This window comes from Capricornis sumatraensis, chromosome 11 (assembly GCF_032405125.1).
Source record: "Capricornis sumatraensis isolate serow.1 chromosome 11, serow.2, whole genome shotgun sequence".
Taxonomy (NCBI): domain Eukaryota; kingdom Metazoa; phylum Chordata; class Mammalia; order Artiodactyla; family Bovidae; genus Capricornis; species Capricornis sumatraensis.
The window spans coordinates 16,763,301-16,781,150 of NC_091079.1; the positions used below are offsets into that span (position 1 = coordinate 16,763,301).

Consider the following 17,850-nt stretch of genomic DNA (forward strand, 5'->3'; position numbering starts at 1 on the left):
TGGGCACTACCCTGCGTCAGGAAAATTGCCTGTAGAAGGAAAGTGCAACCCACTCCAGTATTCCTGCCTGGGAAGTCCATGGACAGAGGAGCCTGGTGGGCTATAGTTCAGGGGATCACAAAAGAGCTGGACACAACTTGGGGCCTAAACAAAACCAATGCAAATGAGTTACAAACATTATTTCTAATACTAACTCAGCTATCATTTATTGAATGCCTATCAGAATCTGATCACTATAATAGGCACATTATATGTAAATCATTCTTTGCTTAGGTACAATTTATTTGTTTGAATACATTTCCTTAATTTTAAGGTCATTTAAGATAATTTGTTCATTGGAATGGGAGAAATGTTATCTATGTTTTATTAACTATTGACTCTAAGTTGTGCTTTTGTTGTTGTTGTTAGAGTAATGTAACTACGAAGCTTCTTTTAAAGTGATTTAGCTTACATTATCTAAAATTACTCATTTGCTTTTTCTTTTAAATATTATCTTGGTAGTGTCAGTTCTGAGTGATGTTCAGGTTGTTATCATGCACAATGTTATGAATACTTCCATCATAACTCTGGATTTCTTGGCTCAAGATTTTAATAAGATGGCAATACCACAAATGGGGTGAAAATAATCCCTGAATGCGGCTCTTATACATACCATGAACATATGTATATGTTTAGAAGTGAGCAGAATGTCACTTGGCTTTCACTTTGGTCAGGATTTGAAGAGTTCTTTTAAAATGAAGAATGGAGTTCAAATTTGAGTTCAAATTACACCTCTTTATTCATATACATCTGTATGTGATGTTCATACTATTTTTGATTCTAGTAAAACACAAAGCATTTTGGTTTTGGTACATTTAGATGCAAACTGACCTCAGAGAGTTTTTTTTTGCCCCCTCCATGGCTTGCCATTTTATTTATTTATTTTTTTAAGTGGAAATGGAAAACATCAAGTCACTTTCTCTTAGAAAATATAAATGTACAATAATTAGGGACACGGAGAATTCTGAGAAGTACAGGATTAGTCATTCAGTAATATGAGCTCACATCTGCAGCTAGTCTAAAAACTGTCATACAGATCTAATTCTGCTTCAGTGCAAATGTAATTTGCTGGTGACTGTGTTTGTTTAAACCCATTGACTACTTAATTTTTTATCACATTTTCAAACTAGGCTACTGGGAAAATAATGCACCTGTGCAGGCTGATACTACTGTTAAGTTTGTGATTTACAGCCACAAAAGTTTTTCAATATTGCCTAGTGATCCTTCTGTTTTTCTTTTAAATTAACATTCTCTCACATATTTTCACTGCTTATTTCAAACCTTGTCCATTCCTCTCTTTTCTCCAATATAACCATCTCCTTCAACCACCTCTTCTTTCACAGAGACAATCAAAAATCCCACAAGATAAATTACTCAACTTCTTTCCACAACTCTAACAATATACAGTGATCTTTCTTCTTTCCTCCTACCCTGTACTGCATTCATTGCAACTCCATCTGCTTTATTATGTTTGTAGTTATTCCTTCCTTATGATTCAAATAAGATCAAGTTTTTCCCATCTTAAAACAATCTTACAAAACGTTTACATACATACTGAAATTCAAAAGTATGTGATTAATATGATAAAATTTGAAATCCCAGCCCAGATTCTCTACTACACTCATACCTCTACATACCATTGATATCTGGGTATTCTATAGGAAAATCACTCAGACACACTTCAAAATCTATATACACTTAAGTGATTCTGACATTCGCTCTCCTTTATCATCTTGTTCCTGCATCTGGGTTTCTTTTTCTCCCCTTGGGTCAGCAGCCATCAAGACCTTACTTGAATATTTTATTACTTGCATCAAGACCTAGCATTTGCGTATTTCTGGAGTCCACTGGTGTTGTTATATTTCTAGTAAAGTAAAGTCGCTCAGTCGTATCCTACTGTTTGTGACCCCATGGACTGTAGCCTACCAGGCTCCTCCCTCCATGGGATTCTCCAGGCAAGAGTACTGGAGTGGGTTGCCATTGCCTTCTCCAGGGGCTCTTCCCAGCCCAGGGATCGAACCTGGGTCTTCTGCATTCCAGGCAGACGCTTTAACCTCTGAGCCACCAGGGAAGCCACTGCATTAATCAGACCATCATTATTATTTCATTAGATTACAGTGTTTGCCCCCTCCCCAAATTCTCAACTCTCCCAGGTGTATCCACAAATACCTTCCTCACATTCCTATTAAGCCAATGTCCTTACTCTTGTTAACCTCCTACATAAGATCTTCAAGAGGCTTTTCAATTCCCCTGTATAAAATGTGACCTTCTTTCCAACAATGTCTGATCCTTCTTGAAATAATCTTTATCTGAATTGGGTGCATATTTTATTATAAGTTCTTTTCCCTCTACTTTTAGAAGCTAAACTTCTCATTCCTTGGAAAGCATACAGTATCACACTATTTCCAAAATCTTCAGCTAACTGTTTTCTCCTGGAGTTCTCCTTCCTTGGCAATTTTCCTAAATGATTAAACTTCATTGTCCAGTTTATCCTTGTTTCCTATTAAATGCTCCTGTGGCCTTTTCTTAGAGGGCTCTAGACTATCTTTTCGATAGCAACTTGATGATGTTGCTTGCCCATTAATCTGTGTCTATCACTAAATTCTCAGTTCTTTACATCAACACCTAACTCCACTTGGTCATTGACCAATACCTAGAACTCAGCATATTGTCTTTCATGTACATCGGGATCAAATATATTTGTTGAAAGTATCTTTTTAACCTTAAGGTTATTATTTATTTAAATTCAGAAGTTATATTTAACATATTTTAAATGAACATGATTGCACATAATTTTTAGTTCTAAGCTATAATTTAACACTTTCCACATAAATCTTAAGGTAGCAATAGTATATTGCCTGTGTTTTATCTTATAGATTTATAATATACAAAATTGAATTTACCAAGTGGTAGTTTATAACTTGGGGCTTAACAGGTGACTCAGTGGTAAATAATCTACTTGCTAAAGCAGGAGATATGGGTTTAATCCCTGGGTTGGGAAGAGCCCCTGGAGAAGAAAATGGCAACCCAACCCAATATTCTTACCTCAGAAATTCCATGGACAGAGGAGCATGGTATGGCTAAAGTCCATAGAGTCACAAAAGAGTCAGCCATGCCTTCGTGACTAAACAACAGCAATAACAATTTATAACTCAGGTTTAATTTCTACATGACCTACAATACTCATCAATATATTAGATTTACCATAAATATTTGATATAAACTAAAAATTAACAACATGATGGCATGAAATAATTTATTTTAACAATATTTAAAGACTATTGTTTCTATATGCTAGAGAATGCTGGTATTTTGAATCTGATAAATGTGGATGTTGATTACTGAGCAAAATTAGACAATAATAAAACTACCATTTATAAAATAACTTCTATATGTTTACATAATCTAATTCAGTCTTTAATTCTATCTTGTTAATTCAATACTACTATATTAATTTATTTAAATTAACCTTTTAAATGTATTCTTATTTATAAAGCAATGGAGGGAATGAAAATCCATATGGTCTAAGAAATAGAGAAAATAAATAACATAGATCCAAAGATTATTTATATTAAACCATTTATCTTTCTTTTGAGAATTTGAATTTTGTTATGAGAATGGATTGCAACTATTTAAGGAGTAGAATGCTTTGCACAGAGAAAACCCTCAATAAATGTTAGTTATTATTTTTTAAATAACCTTATATATTAAATCTCAAAATAGCCATTTGGTTTATTGCCCTTGGACAGTAATGGTGCCTTACAACAGACCTGACCCCCAATTCCTACCTTCTCATTGGGAGTGAATGGTGAAGCTGAGCAGGAAAAGAGATGCACGCTGTTTCTGTGCATCGTCCCTTCATTGCACCATTTTATACTTTCTTTTCTCTTTGCCTTTTACTCTCCCATCATTTCTTCAGAAGTTGGATGAATACTCATTCTGATTTTAGCCATATGTAGAACAGAATTTTCCATGAATATTGTACGAATGTGGAAGCTCCATCCTCTTGGATTACAAGAACATAATTGGTCACCAACAGATTCCTTAAGCCTGATATTTGTGAGAAGTATTACATAAATAATATACTTGAACCATTTTTATTCTAGGTATTTGTTAAAGAAGTTTTTCTAAAACCAATCAGAGAGGGATACTTGTATCTGAAAAAATAAATAAATAAACCACATAAAAGAAGGGTCTTGACTAGTGTGTTTCAGTTATGTTGAAACATGGTATAAAAAACTTCAGTAAATTGCTGGTTTAATTGTCTAATGAGACCAACACGTTTCAGAAGCAGGTGAGTATATAGTTCAGGAAGAGATACAATGTATCTTGACCACAGTTTTCCTGGCCTAGTTTCACAAAGAAGGTGCCTAGGTGCTGATGACACAGTCTTTGAGAAAGCAAGTAATAATTTTCTATATCATTAAGTTAAGAAAACTTTCTTTTTTTTCTCTGTTTTAGTTGAACTCTACTGTTCTTGATCAAAATTCAGTCATCAAATCTGCTTGCACTTTGGGACTACAAAAAGAAGCCAGTACCTAGGAATCTCTGAATCAAGTCTCTGCTTAGATATTTCCAACAATGTTAAAAGCGTGTTTTGCAACAATTCATTATTACACTTTATGATAGATTGCAAGGCACAATTTTCAAAATGACTAGCAAATTAATTATGCTTGTGAGCCTGGCGATTCTTTGTAGCATGTTTACAAACGTGAAAACAACATGCAAAAGGCACTTGGTGAAAGAATGGCATACAGGGCCCTCAGTGTAGGTGGTAAATTAGACACTAAAAGAAGACATGTGCCTAAATGTCAGGCAGAGATTGCTGGATTGGAGATGTAAATACTAAAATAAATAATTCTGGCAATCAAGTTGTTTACCACATTTGCCCTTTGCAAATTCAAATAGGAGATATCCTCGTAATTTCTTCTGAACCATCTCTTCAATATACAGGAATAATAAACATTTATGAAGCATCATTCATTGACTGTCTGCAAAATACCACAACTGAAGATCAGTTGTGGTTGATTTAAATCTGAAGATCAGATTTAGTTTGGTTGCAAACTAAAAGGAATGCACATTGTTAATTCTTAGTGGCTGAGTGTTAGAACATATTATTTTATCACAGTAATAGTTCATTCCTTTGTCAACTGGGCCTTGGCCTAAATGTGACAGTAGAAGAGCGATTGTGCCAGGAGAATCATAGTTCAGAACTTTGCTCTGGGCATGGTCGATGTCTTACGGAAGTTTGAAGCAAGACGTACAGCCGTCATTGTCAGCCTCCATTTTCTGGGAAATACTTCTAGGAGTTGAATGAATGTTCTTGTAAATCATGTAAAATTAGCGGCAGTGGCATTAACACAACAAAAAAAATAGAATAAGAAAGGCATGAATATATCCATGACCCACCATTTACAGGTAAGATTATTTTTAAAATAACATCACTCTATTAAAATAGTAAAATAGACTGAATTCAAACATGGTTACTTACCTACAGGCAGGCTACATTTTTAAGAATTTGGTATAATTTTTAGAATTGGCTAAATTTGATTTCCAAGAATATAAAAATCCTATCAAATATTCTTTAAAATATATGCCTATTTAAATAAGATTTCTTAAAAATACATGTGTTTTATGCTGAAATACCTATTTTTGCATCATTCTCCAAATTCACTCAATATATCATTAAAAATTATCAGAATAATATGTTTTAGTTTTTAAATAAAATTCCCAAGGTTATGGTATTTGAGGAAAGCAGTTCTGGATGATAGTGTAGAATGAAGGGTATCAATGAGTTGAGGATAATTTAAAAAAAAAAAAAAACCCTACCTTGTTGAGGGGAAAGTATTGAAGCTGCTTGGGAGAGTTAGAGAAAAAGAAATAATTGTGAACACAAAGCAGTGTTCTGTATAGTGTAGGGATGACACTCTATAAAGTGATTGATAGATAAAAATAGCAAGGAGGGAGAGAGCTTGATATATTTATTAACTTTTAAAAAAAGTTAAATGATTTTCATATGCTAAATAAGAGGCATTGATGAGGAAAGTTTATAAAGGAAGATATTTTGTCAGTGGATGAAGCAATAAGAAGGGCTACCTGAGGCTGATATGAAAATTTAAGAGAAATAGACTATTTCTATTTGAAAGTTTACTAAGGAATTTGAATCATCAAAGGAAAGTGAAGAGAAACATTGAAAAAATATAGGGAACATTTGATGTTTGGGAATGTGTGAAAGAATTTCTTTCAATGACAGTTCCAGATACCTGGCATGTAGAGTTAATAGAGGTTCTGGGTGAGAAAGGATCTAACAAAGGGCATCTATAACAAACCTGGCATAGTTGGCAATGACAGGATGGGAAAATATGTAACAGACCCACAGTATATTTTGATCAGGAGAAGGGAATGCAGGTGAGCAGTCCATGTGGCTGGAGCAGGCTAGACTCAGGGCTATAACTGCAATTTTGTTGGGCAAACTTGAATGGTTTCAATAAGGTCGTTCTTCTGTGTGCCTGGGAAAACTCCATTGGAGCCAGACTTGAGGGGACTGTACCATAAAATGCAATGGAAAAACTCATTAGGCTCCAAAATTCACTTAAGGCAATGATTCAAAAAGTAATTTTAGACTCCTTAGGAAGGAAGTTCTGAGTCTATTTCAGAGCTTAATCCCAGAAATATCCACTGGAGATCCTCTCTATGTGACTGGGATCAAATTCCCATTTGACTCTAGTGACAGTGGTGATAAAAGATGTTAAGTTACCCAGACTCAAAGTGTAGCAGAGAATTAAAATTAAGACAGGTAAACAAAACAAAACAAAAAAAAAAGGACTCAGGTTTCTGATTTAGGGTGAATGAAAATGTAATTTAATTAAAAGCTTCTAAAGCATACATTTTAGCCTGTCCAAAGCATTTTAGACAATATTTGGCCAGAAAAGTCTCTACCGTCTATTATAATATTAACTGGCACAGATGTAATCATATATTATGGGATATTATTTCAACACTTTTATCGTGATTGCATTGAATTATTTCCCAATGTTTATTTATTTAGTAACTTAACAGTATATAATATGAATAACTAAAATTTAAACATGTAAAATACCTAATATTATTTTTTAAAACACTGAGCATATATCATTATTATATTCTATTAAAAAAAAGGAAAAAAAAAAATTGGACTTCCCTGGTAGCTCAGACGGTTAAGCGTCTGTCTACAATGTGGGAGACCTGGGTTCAATCCCTGGGTCGGGAAGATCCCCTGGAGAAGGAAATGGCAATCCACTCCAGTACTACTGCCTGGAAAATCCCATTGACAGAGGAGCCTGGTAGGCTACAGCCCATGGGGTCACAAAGAGTCGGACACAACTGAGCGACTTTACCTTACCTATGGAAAATTACTTCAATTTGAAGTCCCAAAAGATACCAAAATATTAGAATATTAGAAATATTTTGTATCTTTTTGAGAATGGAAAGAAATTGAGAATGTTTACTGTACCATTTTGTTAGCACTACCTTAATAAAGAACCACAGTGTGAAGGTCTTCAACAATAGAAGTTTATTTTCCCAAAGTTCTAGAGGCTAAGTGGTCCCAATCAAGTTGTCAAGAGGACTGGTTTCTCTGAGGCCTCTGTTTAGTGCATTGTCAGCCATCTCCCTGTGTCTTCAACCTCCTTTCCTCTGTGGTATCTGTGCATCCTTTTCTCATAAGGACATCAATCGTTTTTGATCAGGACCTAAACTGACTCAATGGACATGGGTTTGAATAAACTCTGGGAGTTGGTGACAGACAGAGAGGCCTGGCATGCTGTAGTCCATGGGACTACAAACACTTGGACAAGACTGAGTGACTGAACTGAATCGAAACTAGTCATTTCATTTAATCTTGACTATATCTCTAAAGACCCTGTCTTCACGGAAGTCACACTATCAGGTTAAAAGCATTAGGATTTCAAGACAAGAATGTTGTGGGGGAGTCACAGTTTAGCCCATTACACCCGCATGGACTGAAACAGACAATGAACTATTGAATATATAACTAGTATTTAGCTTTTATGTATGGGAGCATGTTGGCACACAATCATATTGACTTACATTTTCATTGTTTTGTGTATTGTTTAGAGAGTAAATGCAAGATGAGGAGTTCTACATTAGTGAACGGGGATGTCAGTCTATAAGGAATCTGGAAAGGAAAAACTGGGCAAAACTTCTCACAAAGTAAATTAAAATTTCATTTATAGTGGGTGACAGGGATATTGTGAATTTATGTGAAATGATTTTGTACGGACATTTGTCCATTGGAATTTTGTTAGGCCCTGAAATTTTGTAGACACACTCCTCTGTGAAGTATATGTGCAATTTTGTGTAATTAATTGAACAGAAATATATGCTATACAATGTTTGGGCTATAGGAAAACATAGCTTGTACAAGTGGAATTTGGATAAAGGTATCAGGTCAGTTCATTTGCTCAGTCATGTCTGACTCTTTGCAACCCCATAAATCGCAGAACGCCAGGCCTCCCTGTCCATCACCAACTCCCAGAGTTCAATCAAACTCATGTCCATTGTGTCAGAGCTGCAATCCAGCATCTCATCCTCTGTCATCCCCTTCTCCTTCTACCCTCAATCTCTCCCAACATCAGAGTCTTTTCCAATGAGTCAACTCTTTGCATGAGGTGGCCAAAGTACTGAAGTTTCAGCTTTAGCATCACTCTTTCCAAAGAACACCCAGAGCTCATCTCCTTTAGAATAGAATGGTTGGGTCACCTTGCAGTCCAAGGGACTCTCAAGAGTCTTCTCCAACATCACAGTTCAAAAGCATCAATTTGTCAGTGCTCTGCTTTCTTCACAGTCCAACTCTCACATCCATACATGACTACTGGAAAAATCATAGCCTTGACTTGACGGACCATTGTTGGCAAAGTAATGTCTCTGCTTTTTAATATGCTATCTAGGTTGGTCATAATTTTCCTTCCAAGGAGTAAGCATCTTTTAATTTCATGGCAGCAGCCACCATCTGCAGTGATTTTGGAGCCCCCAAAAATAAAGTTTGACACTGTTTCCAGTTTCCCCATCTATTTCCCATGAAGAGATGGGACCAGATGCAATGATCTTACTTTTCTGAATGTTGAGCTTTAAGCCAACTTTTTCACTCTCCTTTTTCACTTTCATCAAAAGTCATTTTAGTTCCTCTTCACTTTCTGCCATAAGGGTGGTGTCATTGGCATATCTGCAGTTATTGATATTTCCCCTGGCAATCTTGATTCCAGATTGTGCTTCTTCCAGCCCAGCGTTTCTCATGATGTACTCTGCATATAAGGGTGACAATATACAGCCTTGACGTACTCCTTTTCCTATTTGGAACCAGTCTGTTGATCCATGTCCAGTTCTAACTGTTGTTTCCTGACTTGCATATAGGTTTCTCAAGAATCCTAAATAGGTGCTCTGGGATTCCCATCTCTTTCAGAATTTTCCACAGTTTATTGTGATCCACACAGTCAAAATCTTTAGCATAGTCAATAAAGCAGAAATGGATGTTTTTCTGCAACTCTCTTGCTTTTTCGATGATCCAGCGGATGTTCACAATTTGATCTCTGGTTCCTCTGCCTTTTCTAAAACCAGCTTGAACATCTGGAAGTTCATGACTCATGTATTGCTGAAGCCTGTCTTCAAGAATTTTGAGCATTACTTTACTGGTGTGTGAGATGAGTGCAACCGTGCGGTAGTTTGAGCATTCTTTGGCATTGCTTTTCTTTGGGATTGGAATGAAAACGGACCTTTTCTAGTCCTGTGGCCATGCTGAGTTTTCCAATTTTGCTCTCATATTGAGTGCAGCACATTCACAGCATCATCTTTCAGGATTTGAAATAGCTCAACTGGAATGCCATCATCACCACTAGCTTTGTTCATAGTGATGCTTTCTAAAGCCCACTTGACTTCACATTCCAGGATGTCTGGCTCTAGGTGAGTAATCACACCATCATGATTATCTCGTTCTTGAAGATCTTTTTTGTATAGTTCTTCTGTGTATTCTTGCCACCTCTTCTTAATATAGTCTGCTTCAATTAGGTCCATGCCATTTCTGTCCTTTATTGAGGCAAATTGAGCCCATCTTTACATGAAATGTTCCCTTGGTATCTCTAATTTTCTTGAAGAGATCTCTATTTTTTCCCATTCTGTTCTTTTCCTCTATTTCTTTGCATTGATCTCTGAAGAACGCTTTCTTATGTCTCCTTGCCATTCTTTGGATCTCTGTATTCAGATGCTTATATCTTCCCTTTTCTCCTTTGCCTTTTGCTTCTCTCCTTTTCACAGCTAGTTATAAGCCCTCCTCATACAGCCATTTTGCTCTTTTGCATTTCTTTTCCATGGGAATAATCTTGATCCCTGTCTCCTCTACAATGTCATGAACCTCAGTCAACAGTTGATCAGTAACTCTATCTATCAGATCTAGTCCGTTAAATCTTTTTCTCACTTCCATTGTATAATCAGAAGGGATTTTATTTATTGTATGCCTGAAAGATCTAGTGGTTTTTCCTACTTTCTTCAGTTTAAGTCTGAATTTGGCAATAAGAGTTCATGATCTGAGCCACAGTCAGCTCCCGGTTTTGTTTTTTTCTGACTGTATAGAGCTTCTCCATCTTTGGCTGTGAAGAATATAATCAATCTGACTTCCATGTTGACCATCTGGGGATGTTCATGTGTAGAGTCTTCTCTTGTGTTGTTGGAAGAGGGTGTTTGCTATGACCAGTGTGTTCTCTTGACAAAAGTCTATGAGCCTTTGCCCTGCTTCATCACTTTTTCCAAGACCAAATTCGCTTGTTACTCCAGGTGTTTCTTTAATTCCTATTTCTGCATTCCAGTCCCCTATAATGAAAAGGACATCTTTTTTGGGTGTTAGTTCTAAAAGGTCTTGTAGGTCTTCATAGAACCGTTCAACTTCAGCTTCTTCAGCATTGCTGGTTGGGACTTAGACTTGGATTACTGTATAGCAGCTAGAAAATGAAAATTTAAAAGTTTGTGCATAGCTTCTGAGAATCCAAGAAGTCTTTTCTATTTTTCCAAAGGATTTTATATTAGGCTTTGTTTCATTGATTTCATTTTACTGTGGAAATAATCAGTCTGACTTCCACTCTCTTAGAACAAAATTTTAAGTATGAAATATATTATTTTTGACATAATATTTTGACTTGCAATGCTATTGAGCAAAATTCTAGTGCTTATTTTGTCTTGCTTGACTGAAACTTCATGCCCCAGTTTTTCTTCAAATGGTATATTACCTTTATATTTTCCTAGTTTGAGTCATTACCTTGGCTACATGGTAGGGCTAAAACACAGCAAACATTTGAGTGAGTCATGTTGTATATTACCCCTGCAATGTCACCAGGGTATGTTGAAGAACTGGGACCTACATGTAGTTATCTACTCCCAAAACATAATTAACACATTCAGATAAAGTGTTACTGAATTGTTAAATTCAGATAAAGTGTCACTATAATCTGAATTAACACATTCAGTTTATCATAAAATTAGCTAAAGCTGAAATACCAACAATCATCAAAGTATTCTTAATAGTGTCATGTGGTGTGTGTGTATACTCAGTTGTGTCCAAATCTTTGTGATCCCATGGACTGTAGCCCACTAGGCTCCTCTGTCCATGGGATTCTCCAGGCAAGGACACTGGAGTGGATTGTCATGTCCTCCTCCAGGTGATCTTCCCAACCCAGCGATTGAACCTGAGGCTCTTATGTCTCCTGTATTGGTAGGTTCTTAACTACTAGTGTCACTTGGGAAGCCCTGTCTTCTGGTAAAAGAATGGAAAAACTGAGATTAAATTTACTGAAATTAATTTTGTTTCCACTTAAATCCATCTTGATTAGGCACTATTTCTAAATTAAAATTACATATTTTGAAAATTTTATGATGTTAAAAGTGAAAGAATTTAGGAAAAATCTATGACCAATGAAAACAATCTATGAATACAATGTAAATATTTTAATCTAGTTGAAACACTGATTTTATTTTATCTTTATAAGCATAACTTGTTCAGAAATAATTGACCAATGAAAATGACATGTCTGTTTCCATGGGAACTATAGAAATATTACTGCAAGTAACTTCCTTTGTGAATGTGAGGAACCATTTTCAGGTAAAAATGCACATGTATGTATATATACATACACAGAAATAGTTTTAATTTTTTCATTTATTTCAGCTTAAACTTGAAATGTTTCAATTATTACTGATGAATACAAGCTTAGTGATTATATACTCAGACTTTTTAGGGATAAAATTGAGATCAATTTGATTAACAATTAATTATTCTGCTACATATTTCATAATATATGGAGAATCTGGACACAATTTAAACAGTCTTATTATCATGATAAAATATATTTTATTCTTAGGTACAAACATTGATTTAGAAATAGTGTATATTTTGCACATATTTGTAAAATTGTATCTACCATTTCTCCTTATATAACAAGTCATTTCTGGCAAATTCCCTTTCATAAAGAGTAAAAAAGCTTTATTCCTTCTTGAATGAATTTAAAGATGTGAAACAAAATCATTGTTGAAACCAATAGTATTTTTTTTTAACTTTTCATTAAATATTTAACAATGAAATTGTGTTTAAACCATTCTTATCTCATTTTTGATCTCTCCTATAGTCTTCATATTCTGGGAAATATACCTGACCATCAGTATATTTAAAAATTATTTTGGGCAACGGTGTCTCCTGTCATGTGTAGACACCTAAAGAATCCTTTCCTGATAAAAGTAAAAGTTATGTGTCTCTCAAACTGTGAAGAGTGATAGCTCCAAATGTTTATCTTACACATACTTCCACCTACCATAGTTGAGATAGATTTTAAAGTTTAATAGGGTGTATCAGTTTAGTTCAGTTCAGTTGCTCAGTTGTGTCCAACTCTTTACAACACAGTGGGCTGCAGCACCCCAGGCTTCCTTGTCCATCACCAACTCCTGGAGCTTAATCAAGCTTATGTCCATCAAGTCGGTAATGCCATCCAACCATCTCATCCTCTGTTGTCCTCTTCTCCTCCAGCCTTCAAACATTCCCAGCATTAGGGTCTTTTCAAATGAGTCAGTTCACATCAGATGGCCAAAATTTTGAAAATCAGCTTCAGCATGAGTTCTTCCAGTGAAAATTCAGGTCAGATTTCCATTAGGATTGACTGGTTGGATCTCCTTGCAGTTCAAGGAATTCTCAAGAGTCTCCTCCAAAACAACAGCTCAAAAGCATCAATTCTTCAGTGCTCAGCTTTCTTTATAGTCCAACTCTCACATCCATACAAGACTACTGGAAAAACCATAGCTTTGACTAGATGGAACTTTGTCAGCAAAGTAATGTCTCTGCTTTTTAATATGCTGTCTATTTTGGTCATAGCTTTTCTTCCAATGAGCAAGCACCTTTCAGTTTCATGGCTATAGTCACCATCTTCAATGATTTTGGGGCCCCCAAAATTGAAGTCTCTCACTTTTTCCATTGTTTCCCCATCTATTTGCCATAAAGTGATGGGGCCAGATGTTATGATTTTGTTTTCTGAGTGTTGAATTTTAAGCCAAATTTTTCACTATCTTTTTTCACTTTCATCAAGGGAGTCTTTAATTATTCTTTGCTTTCCTCCATAAGGATGGTGTCATCTGTGTAACTGAGGTCAGTGATATTTCTTCTGGCAATCTTTATTCCAGCTTGTGCTTCATTCAGCCTGGAATTTCACATGATGCACTCTGCATATAAGTTAAATAAGCTGGGTAACAGTATACAGCCTTGATGTACTCCTTTCCATTCCATTGTTACATATCAAGTTCTAAATATTACTTCTTGACCTGCATACAAATCTCTCAGAAGGCAGGTATGGTGGTCTAGTATTCCCATCTTTTGAAGAATTTTTCACAGTTTGTTGTGATCCACACAGTCAAAGGCTTTGGTGTAGTTAATAAAGTAGAAGTAGATGCTTTTCTGGAACTCTCTTGCATTTTCTTTATTTAAAAAAAAAAAGTTTTTAAAAATATAAATTTATTTGTTTTAATTAGAGGTTAATTACTTTACAACATTGTATTGGTTTTGCCATACATCAACATGAATCTGCCACAGGTATACACATGTTCCCCAACCTGAACCCCCCTCCCTCCTCCCTCCCAGTATCATCCCTCTGGGTCGTCCCAGTGCACCAGCCCCAAGCATCCAGTATCATGCACCAAATCTGGACTGGTGATTCGTTTCATATATGATATTTGCTTTTTTGATGATCCAATGTATATTGGCAACTTGATCTCTGGTTCTTCTGCCTTTTCTAAATCTACCTTGAACATCTTGAAATTCATAGTTCACATATTATTGAAGCCTGGCTAGGAGAATTTTGAGCATTACTTTGCTAGCATGTGAGATGAGTGCAATTGCACGGTAGTTTGACCATTCTTTGGCACTATCTTTCTTTGGGATTGGAATGAAAAATGACTTTTTCCAGTACTCTGTCCATTGCTGTGTTTTTCATATTTGTGGGCATATTTAGTGCAGCACTTTTATTGCATCATCTTTTAAGATGCAATGTATGGCAAAAGCCAATACAGTATTGTAAAGTAAAATAAAGTAAAAAAAAAAAACATTGAAATAGCTCAACTGGAATTCCATCCCCTCCACTAGCTTTGTTCATAGTGATGCTTCATAAGGCCCACGTGACTTCACATTCCAGGATGTCTGGCTCTAGGTGAATGATCACACATTCGTGGTCATCTTGGTCATTATTTATTTATTTATTTATTTATTTTTGGTATAGTTCTTCTGTGTATTCTTGAAACCTCTTCTTAATATCTTCTGCTTCTGTTAGGTTCATATAATTTCTGTCCTTTATTGTGCCATTTTTTACATGAAATATTCCCTTGATATATCTAGTTTTCTTGAAGAGATCTCTAGTTTTTTCCATTCTATTGTTTTCTTCTATTTCTTTGCATTGATTGCTGAGGAAGCCTTTCTTATCTCTCCTTGCTATTCTTTGGAACTCTGCATGCAGACGGATATATCTTTCATTTTCTCATTTGCCTTTCACTTTTCTTCTTTTCTCAGTTATCTGTAAGGTCTCTTCAGACAACCTTTTTTTTTTTTTTTTTTCCTTTTTGCATTTCTTTTTCTTGGGGATGGTCTTGATCACTGCTACCTGTACAATGTCAGGAACCTCAGTCCATAGTTCTTCAGGCACTCTGTCTATCAAGTCTAATCCCTTGAATCTGTTTGTCACTTTCACTGTATAATCATATGGGATTTGATGTTGGTCATACCTGAGTGATCTATTGGTTTTCCCTACTTTCTTCAATTTAGTTCTGCATTTGGCAATAAGGAGTTCATGATGTGAGCCACAGTCCACTCCTGGTCTTATCTTTGCTGACTGTATAGAGCTTCTCCATCTATGACTGCAAATAATCAATCTGATTTTGGTATTGACCATCTTGTGTATCAGTCATTGCCTATAATAAAAGGGTATTAAGAGGGTATTATTGCCTATAATAGGAGGGTATTATTGCCTATAATAAGAGGGTATGTATGCTGTGAGTAAAACTGTCTTAAAGAAATGTTTTCAGAGATTTTCCCTCAGGTAATTTATTTTCTTGAGATAGGATATGAGCTGAAACATGTTTTTTAATATCTTACCACATCCTGCAGATCTATGAAGATCATATAATTTATCTTCCAAAACATGGCATTTTTTGACAGAAAGTGAAAATGAAACACACTCAGTTGTGGCTGACTCTTTGTCACCTCATGGGGTATACAGTTCATGGAATTTTCCAGACTGGAATTCTGGAGTGGGTATTCTTTCCTTTCTCCAAAGGATCTTCCCAATCCAGGGATCAAACCCAGGTCTCCCACACTGCAAGGCAAATTCTTTACTAGCTTAGCCACAAGGGAAGCCCCCTTCTGACAGAAGAGGTAGCTAAAAGAGTTCCATATATATTTGAAATATTTTTAATTCTCTGGAAAATTGATTTCATTAAACAGACATATAAGGTAGCTCTATTCAAAATTTATTTTTAATCATATAATTTCCAAAGAAAATATTATAATTTTTCCTCTGCAAATCAAAAGAATATTTTAAAATATATTTTAGATTGATTTTCTGAAACATTACAAATGATATAAGAGAAGCTATGTGTACTTTTTTTTTTTTTTTTCTGAAGAATGAGTATATTTTTCAATATGGTTTTACAGTTGTAATTTTTTGGAACTCTACCTATACCCTCTTAAAAATTGCATTTATGATTAATAAATTTGAACTTGTTAATACTTTCTATTGGCTCTTCTGATAACTATGCTCTCTTAATTGAGGACATTTTCACTGAGCACATGTTGAATGTGAAGGTGAAAGTGAAGTCGTTCAGTCGTGTCCGACTTTTTGCGACCCCGTGGACTGTAGCCTACCAGGCTCTTCCATCCATGGGATTTCCCAGGCAAGAGTACTGGAGTACGTTGCCATTTCCTTCTCCAGAGGATCTTTCTGACCCAGGGATCGAACCCAGGTTTCCCACATTGTAAGCAGACGCTTACCGTCTGAGCCACCAGGGAAGTCACATGTTGAGGTTCCTGTTAATCTCAAATGAAAATATGGTAGTGTTAAGTATTCTCAATTTTTTTTCCTGCCTAAAATGCATCAATAAATATTTCCATAGGAGCTATATTTTTATTCATTTCAGAGTTATATTTTTGCAAACATTTTCAAAGAGAACCCTAATGAAATAAGTGATCTCTACATATGATTCCTTTGGATGTTTGAAAAATCTTAGGTTGCTGTGTTTGAGTTCCATTATATTCTGCACAAAGTTAATCTTTGAAACATAGGGTCTCCTTCAAATGTTGTATTCCACAGGTATAGCTATTACAATGCCCAATTATAGCATTTATAATCTCGAGCAGTTTTGAAGTCTTTGAACTTGTTAAGTGTCTTAATTGTATTGTATAAGGACAAGTTTTAATGTCTTAAAAATAAGAATAATTAACTAACCTTCAGAAAATTATCCTTGTACCTTATTGTTTGTTTTTATTATCAAGTACTTGTAGCTGGTTTTGAATAAGATGCAACAAAAACTTACAAAATTCTTCACTAAAATGCCAAAACCTTCCTGAGATACTGTATTATTTTCAGTCATTCTTAACAAGTTCAAACTTTTCTAAAATTCAAATTGATAATGGATGGCAGAAAGGGAAAGCATTTTTTTTTGTTTCAATGTCAGCTTTAAAGAAAAAATTGTCAGTTGACCTGTGAATATTTTCAATTATTTGTAAAATTTTTGACTATAGATTATATTCTACTTATGTGAACATCACATCTGGTTTGCTTTTAAAATATGAATTATGAATGAACCACAATTCCAACTGCATATATTTTCATCCTTTTCTCACTTGAGCAAATAATATATATTCATGAAATTTAAAAAATATATAGTTTTTAGCACAATAACACAGCACATAACTTTTTCTTTGAATATTTTTAATGAATTTTCAAGAGGATTCTTAACATTGTTGGATTGCTTGCCTTCAATAGAATAAATTTATAAAGCTTTATTTTAACTCAATAAAATGAAAGGAAAAAAATCAAACTACCATTGAAATGAACTGATTATCTTTTTGAAATCTTTGATTTAAGGGTATTGTCTTTTATCTTTTAACTGTGTACCTATTCATTTTGTTTACTGAGCCAAAACATTTATAATAATCACTTTAATTTTTGTGTGTACAGGCAAACTTGCAATAGAAAATGAGGAAAATAATTTTAGCATAGTCATTTGATCTAAATGAAAATT

General features: G+C 35.0%; 1 protein-coding gene and 1 non-coding gene across 2 annotated transcripts in view; one reads left to right on the forward strand and one right to left on the reverse strand.

The window, feature by feature from the left end:
* Positions 1 to 2,038: 2,038 nt before the first annotated feature.
* TRNAS-GGA (transfer RNA serine (anticodon GGA)) lies at positions 2,039 to 2,110 on the reverse strand. The gene has a single exon. It is a non-coding gene; the product is annotated as a tRNA-Ser (tRNA).
* Positions 2,111 to 4,690: 2,580 nt separating this feature from the next.
* The window catches only part of EYS (eyes shut homolog), a 38,655-nt gene continuing 25,495 nt past the window's right edge, over positions 4,691 to 17,850 (forward strand). Inside the window, 5 exon segments of the mRNA XM_068984060.1 lie at positions 4,691 to 4,855; positions 4,857 to 5,063; positions 5,065 to 5,179; positions 5,182 to 5,461; positions 12,072 to 12,181. Coding sequence (XP_068840161.1) covers positions 4,691 to 4,855; positions 4,857 to 5,063; positions 5,065 to 5,179; positions 5,182 to 5,461; positions 12,072 to 12,181 — 877 coding nt within the window.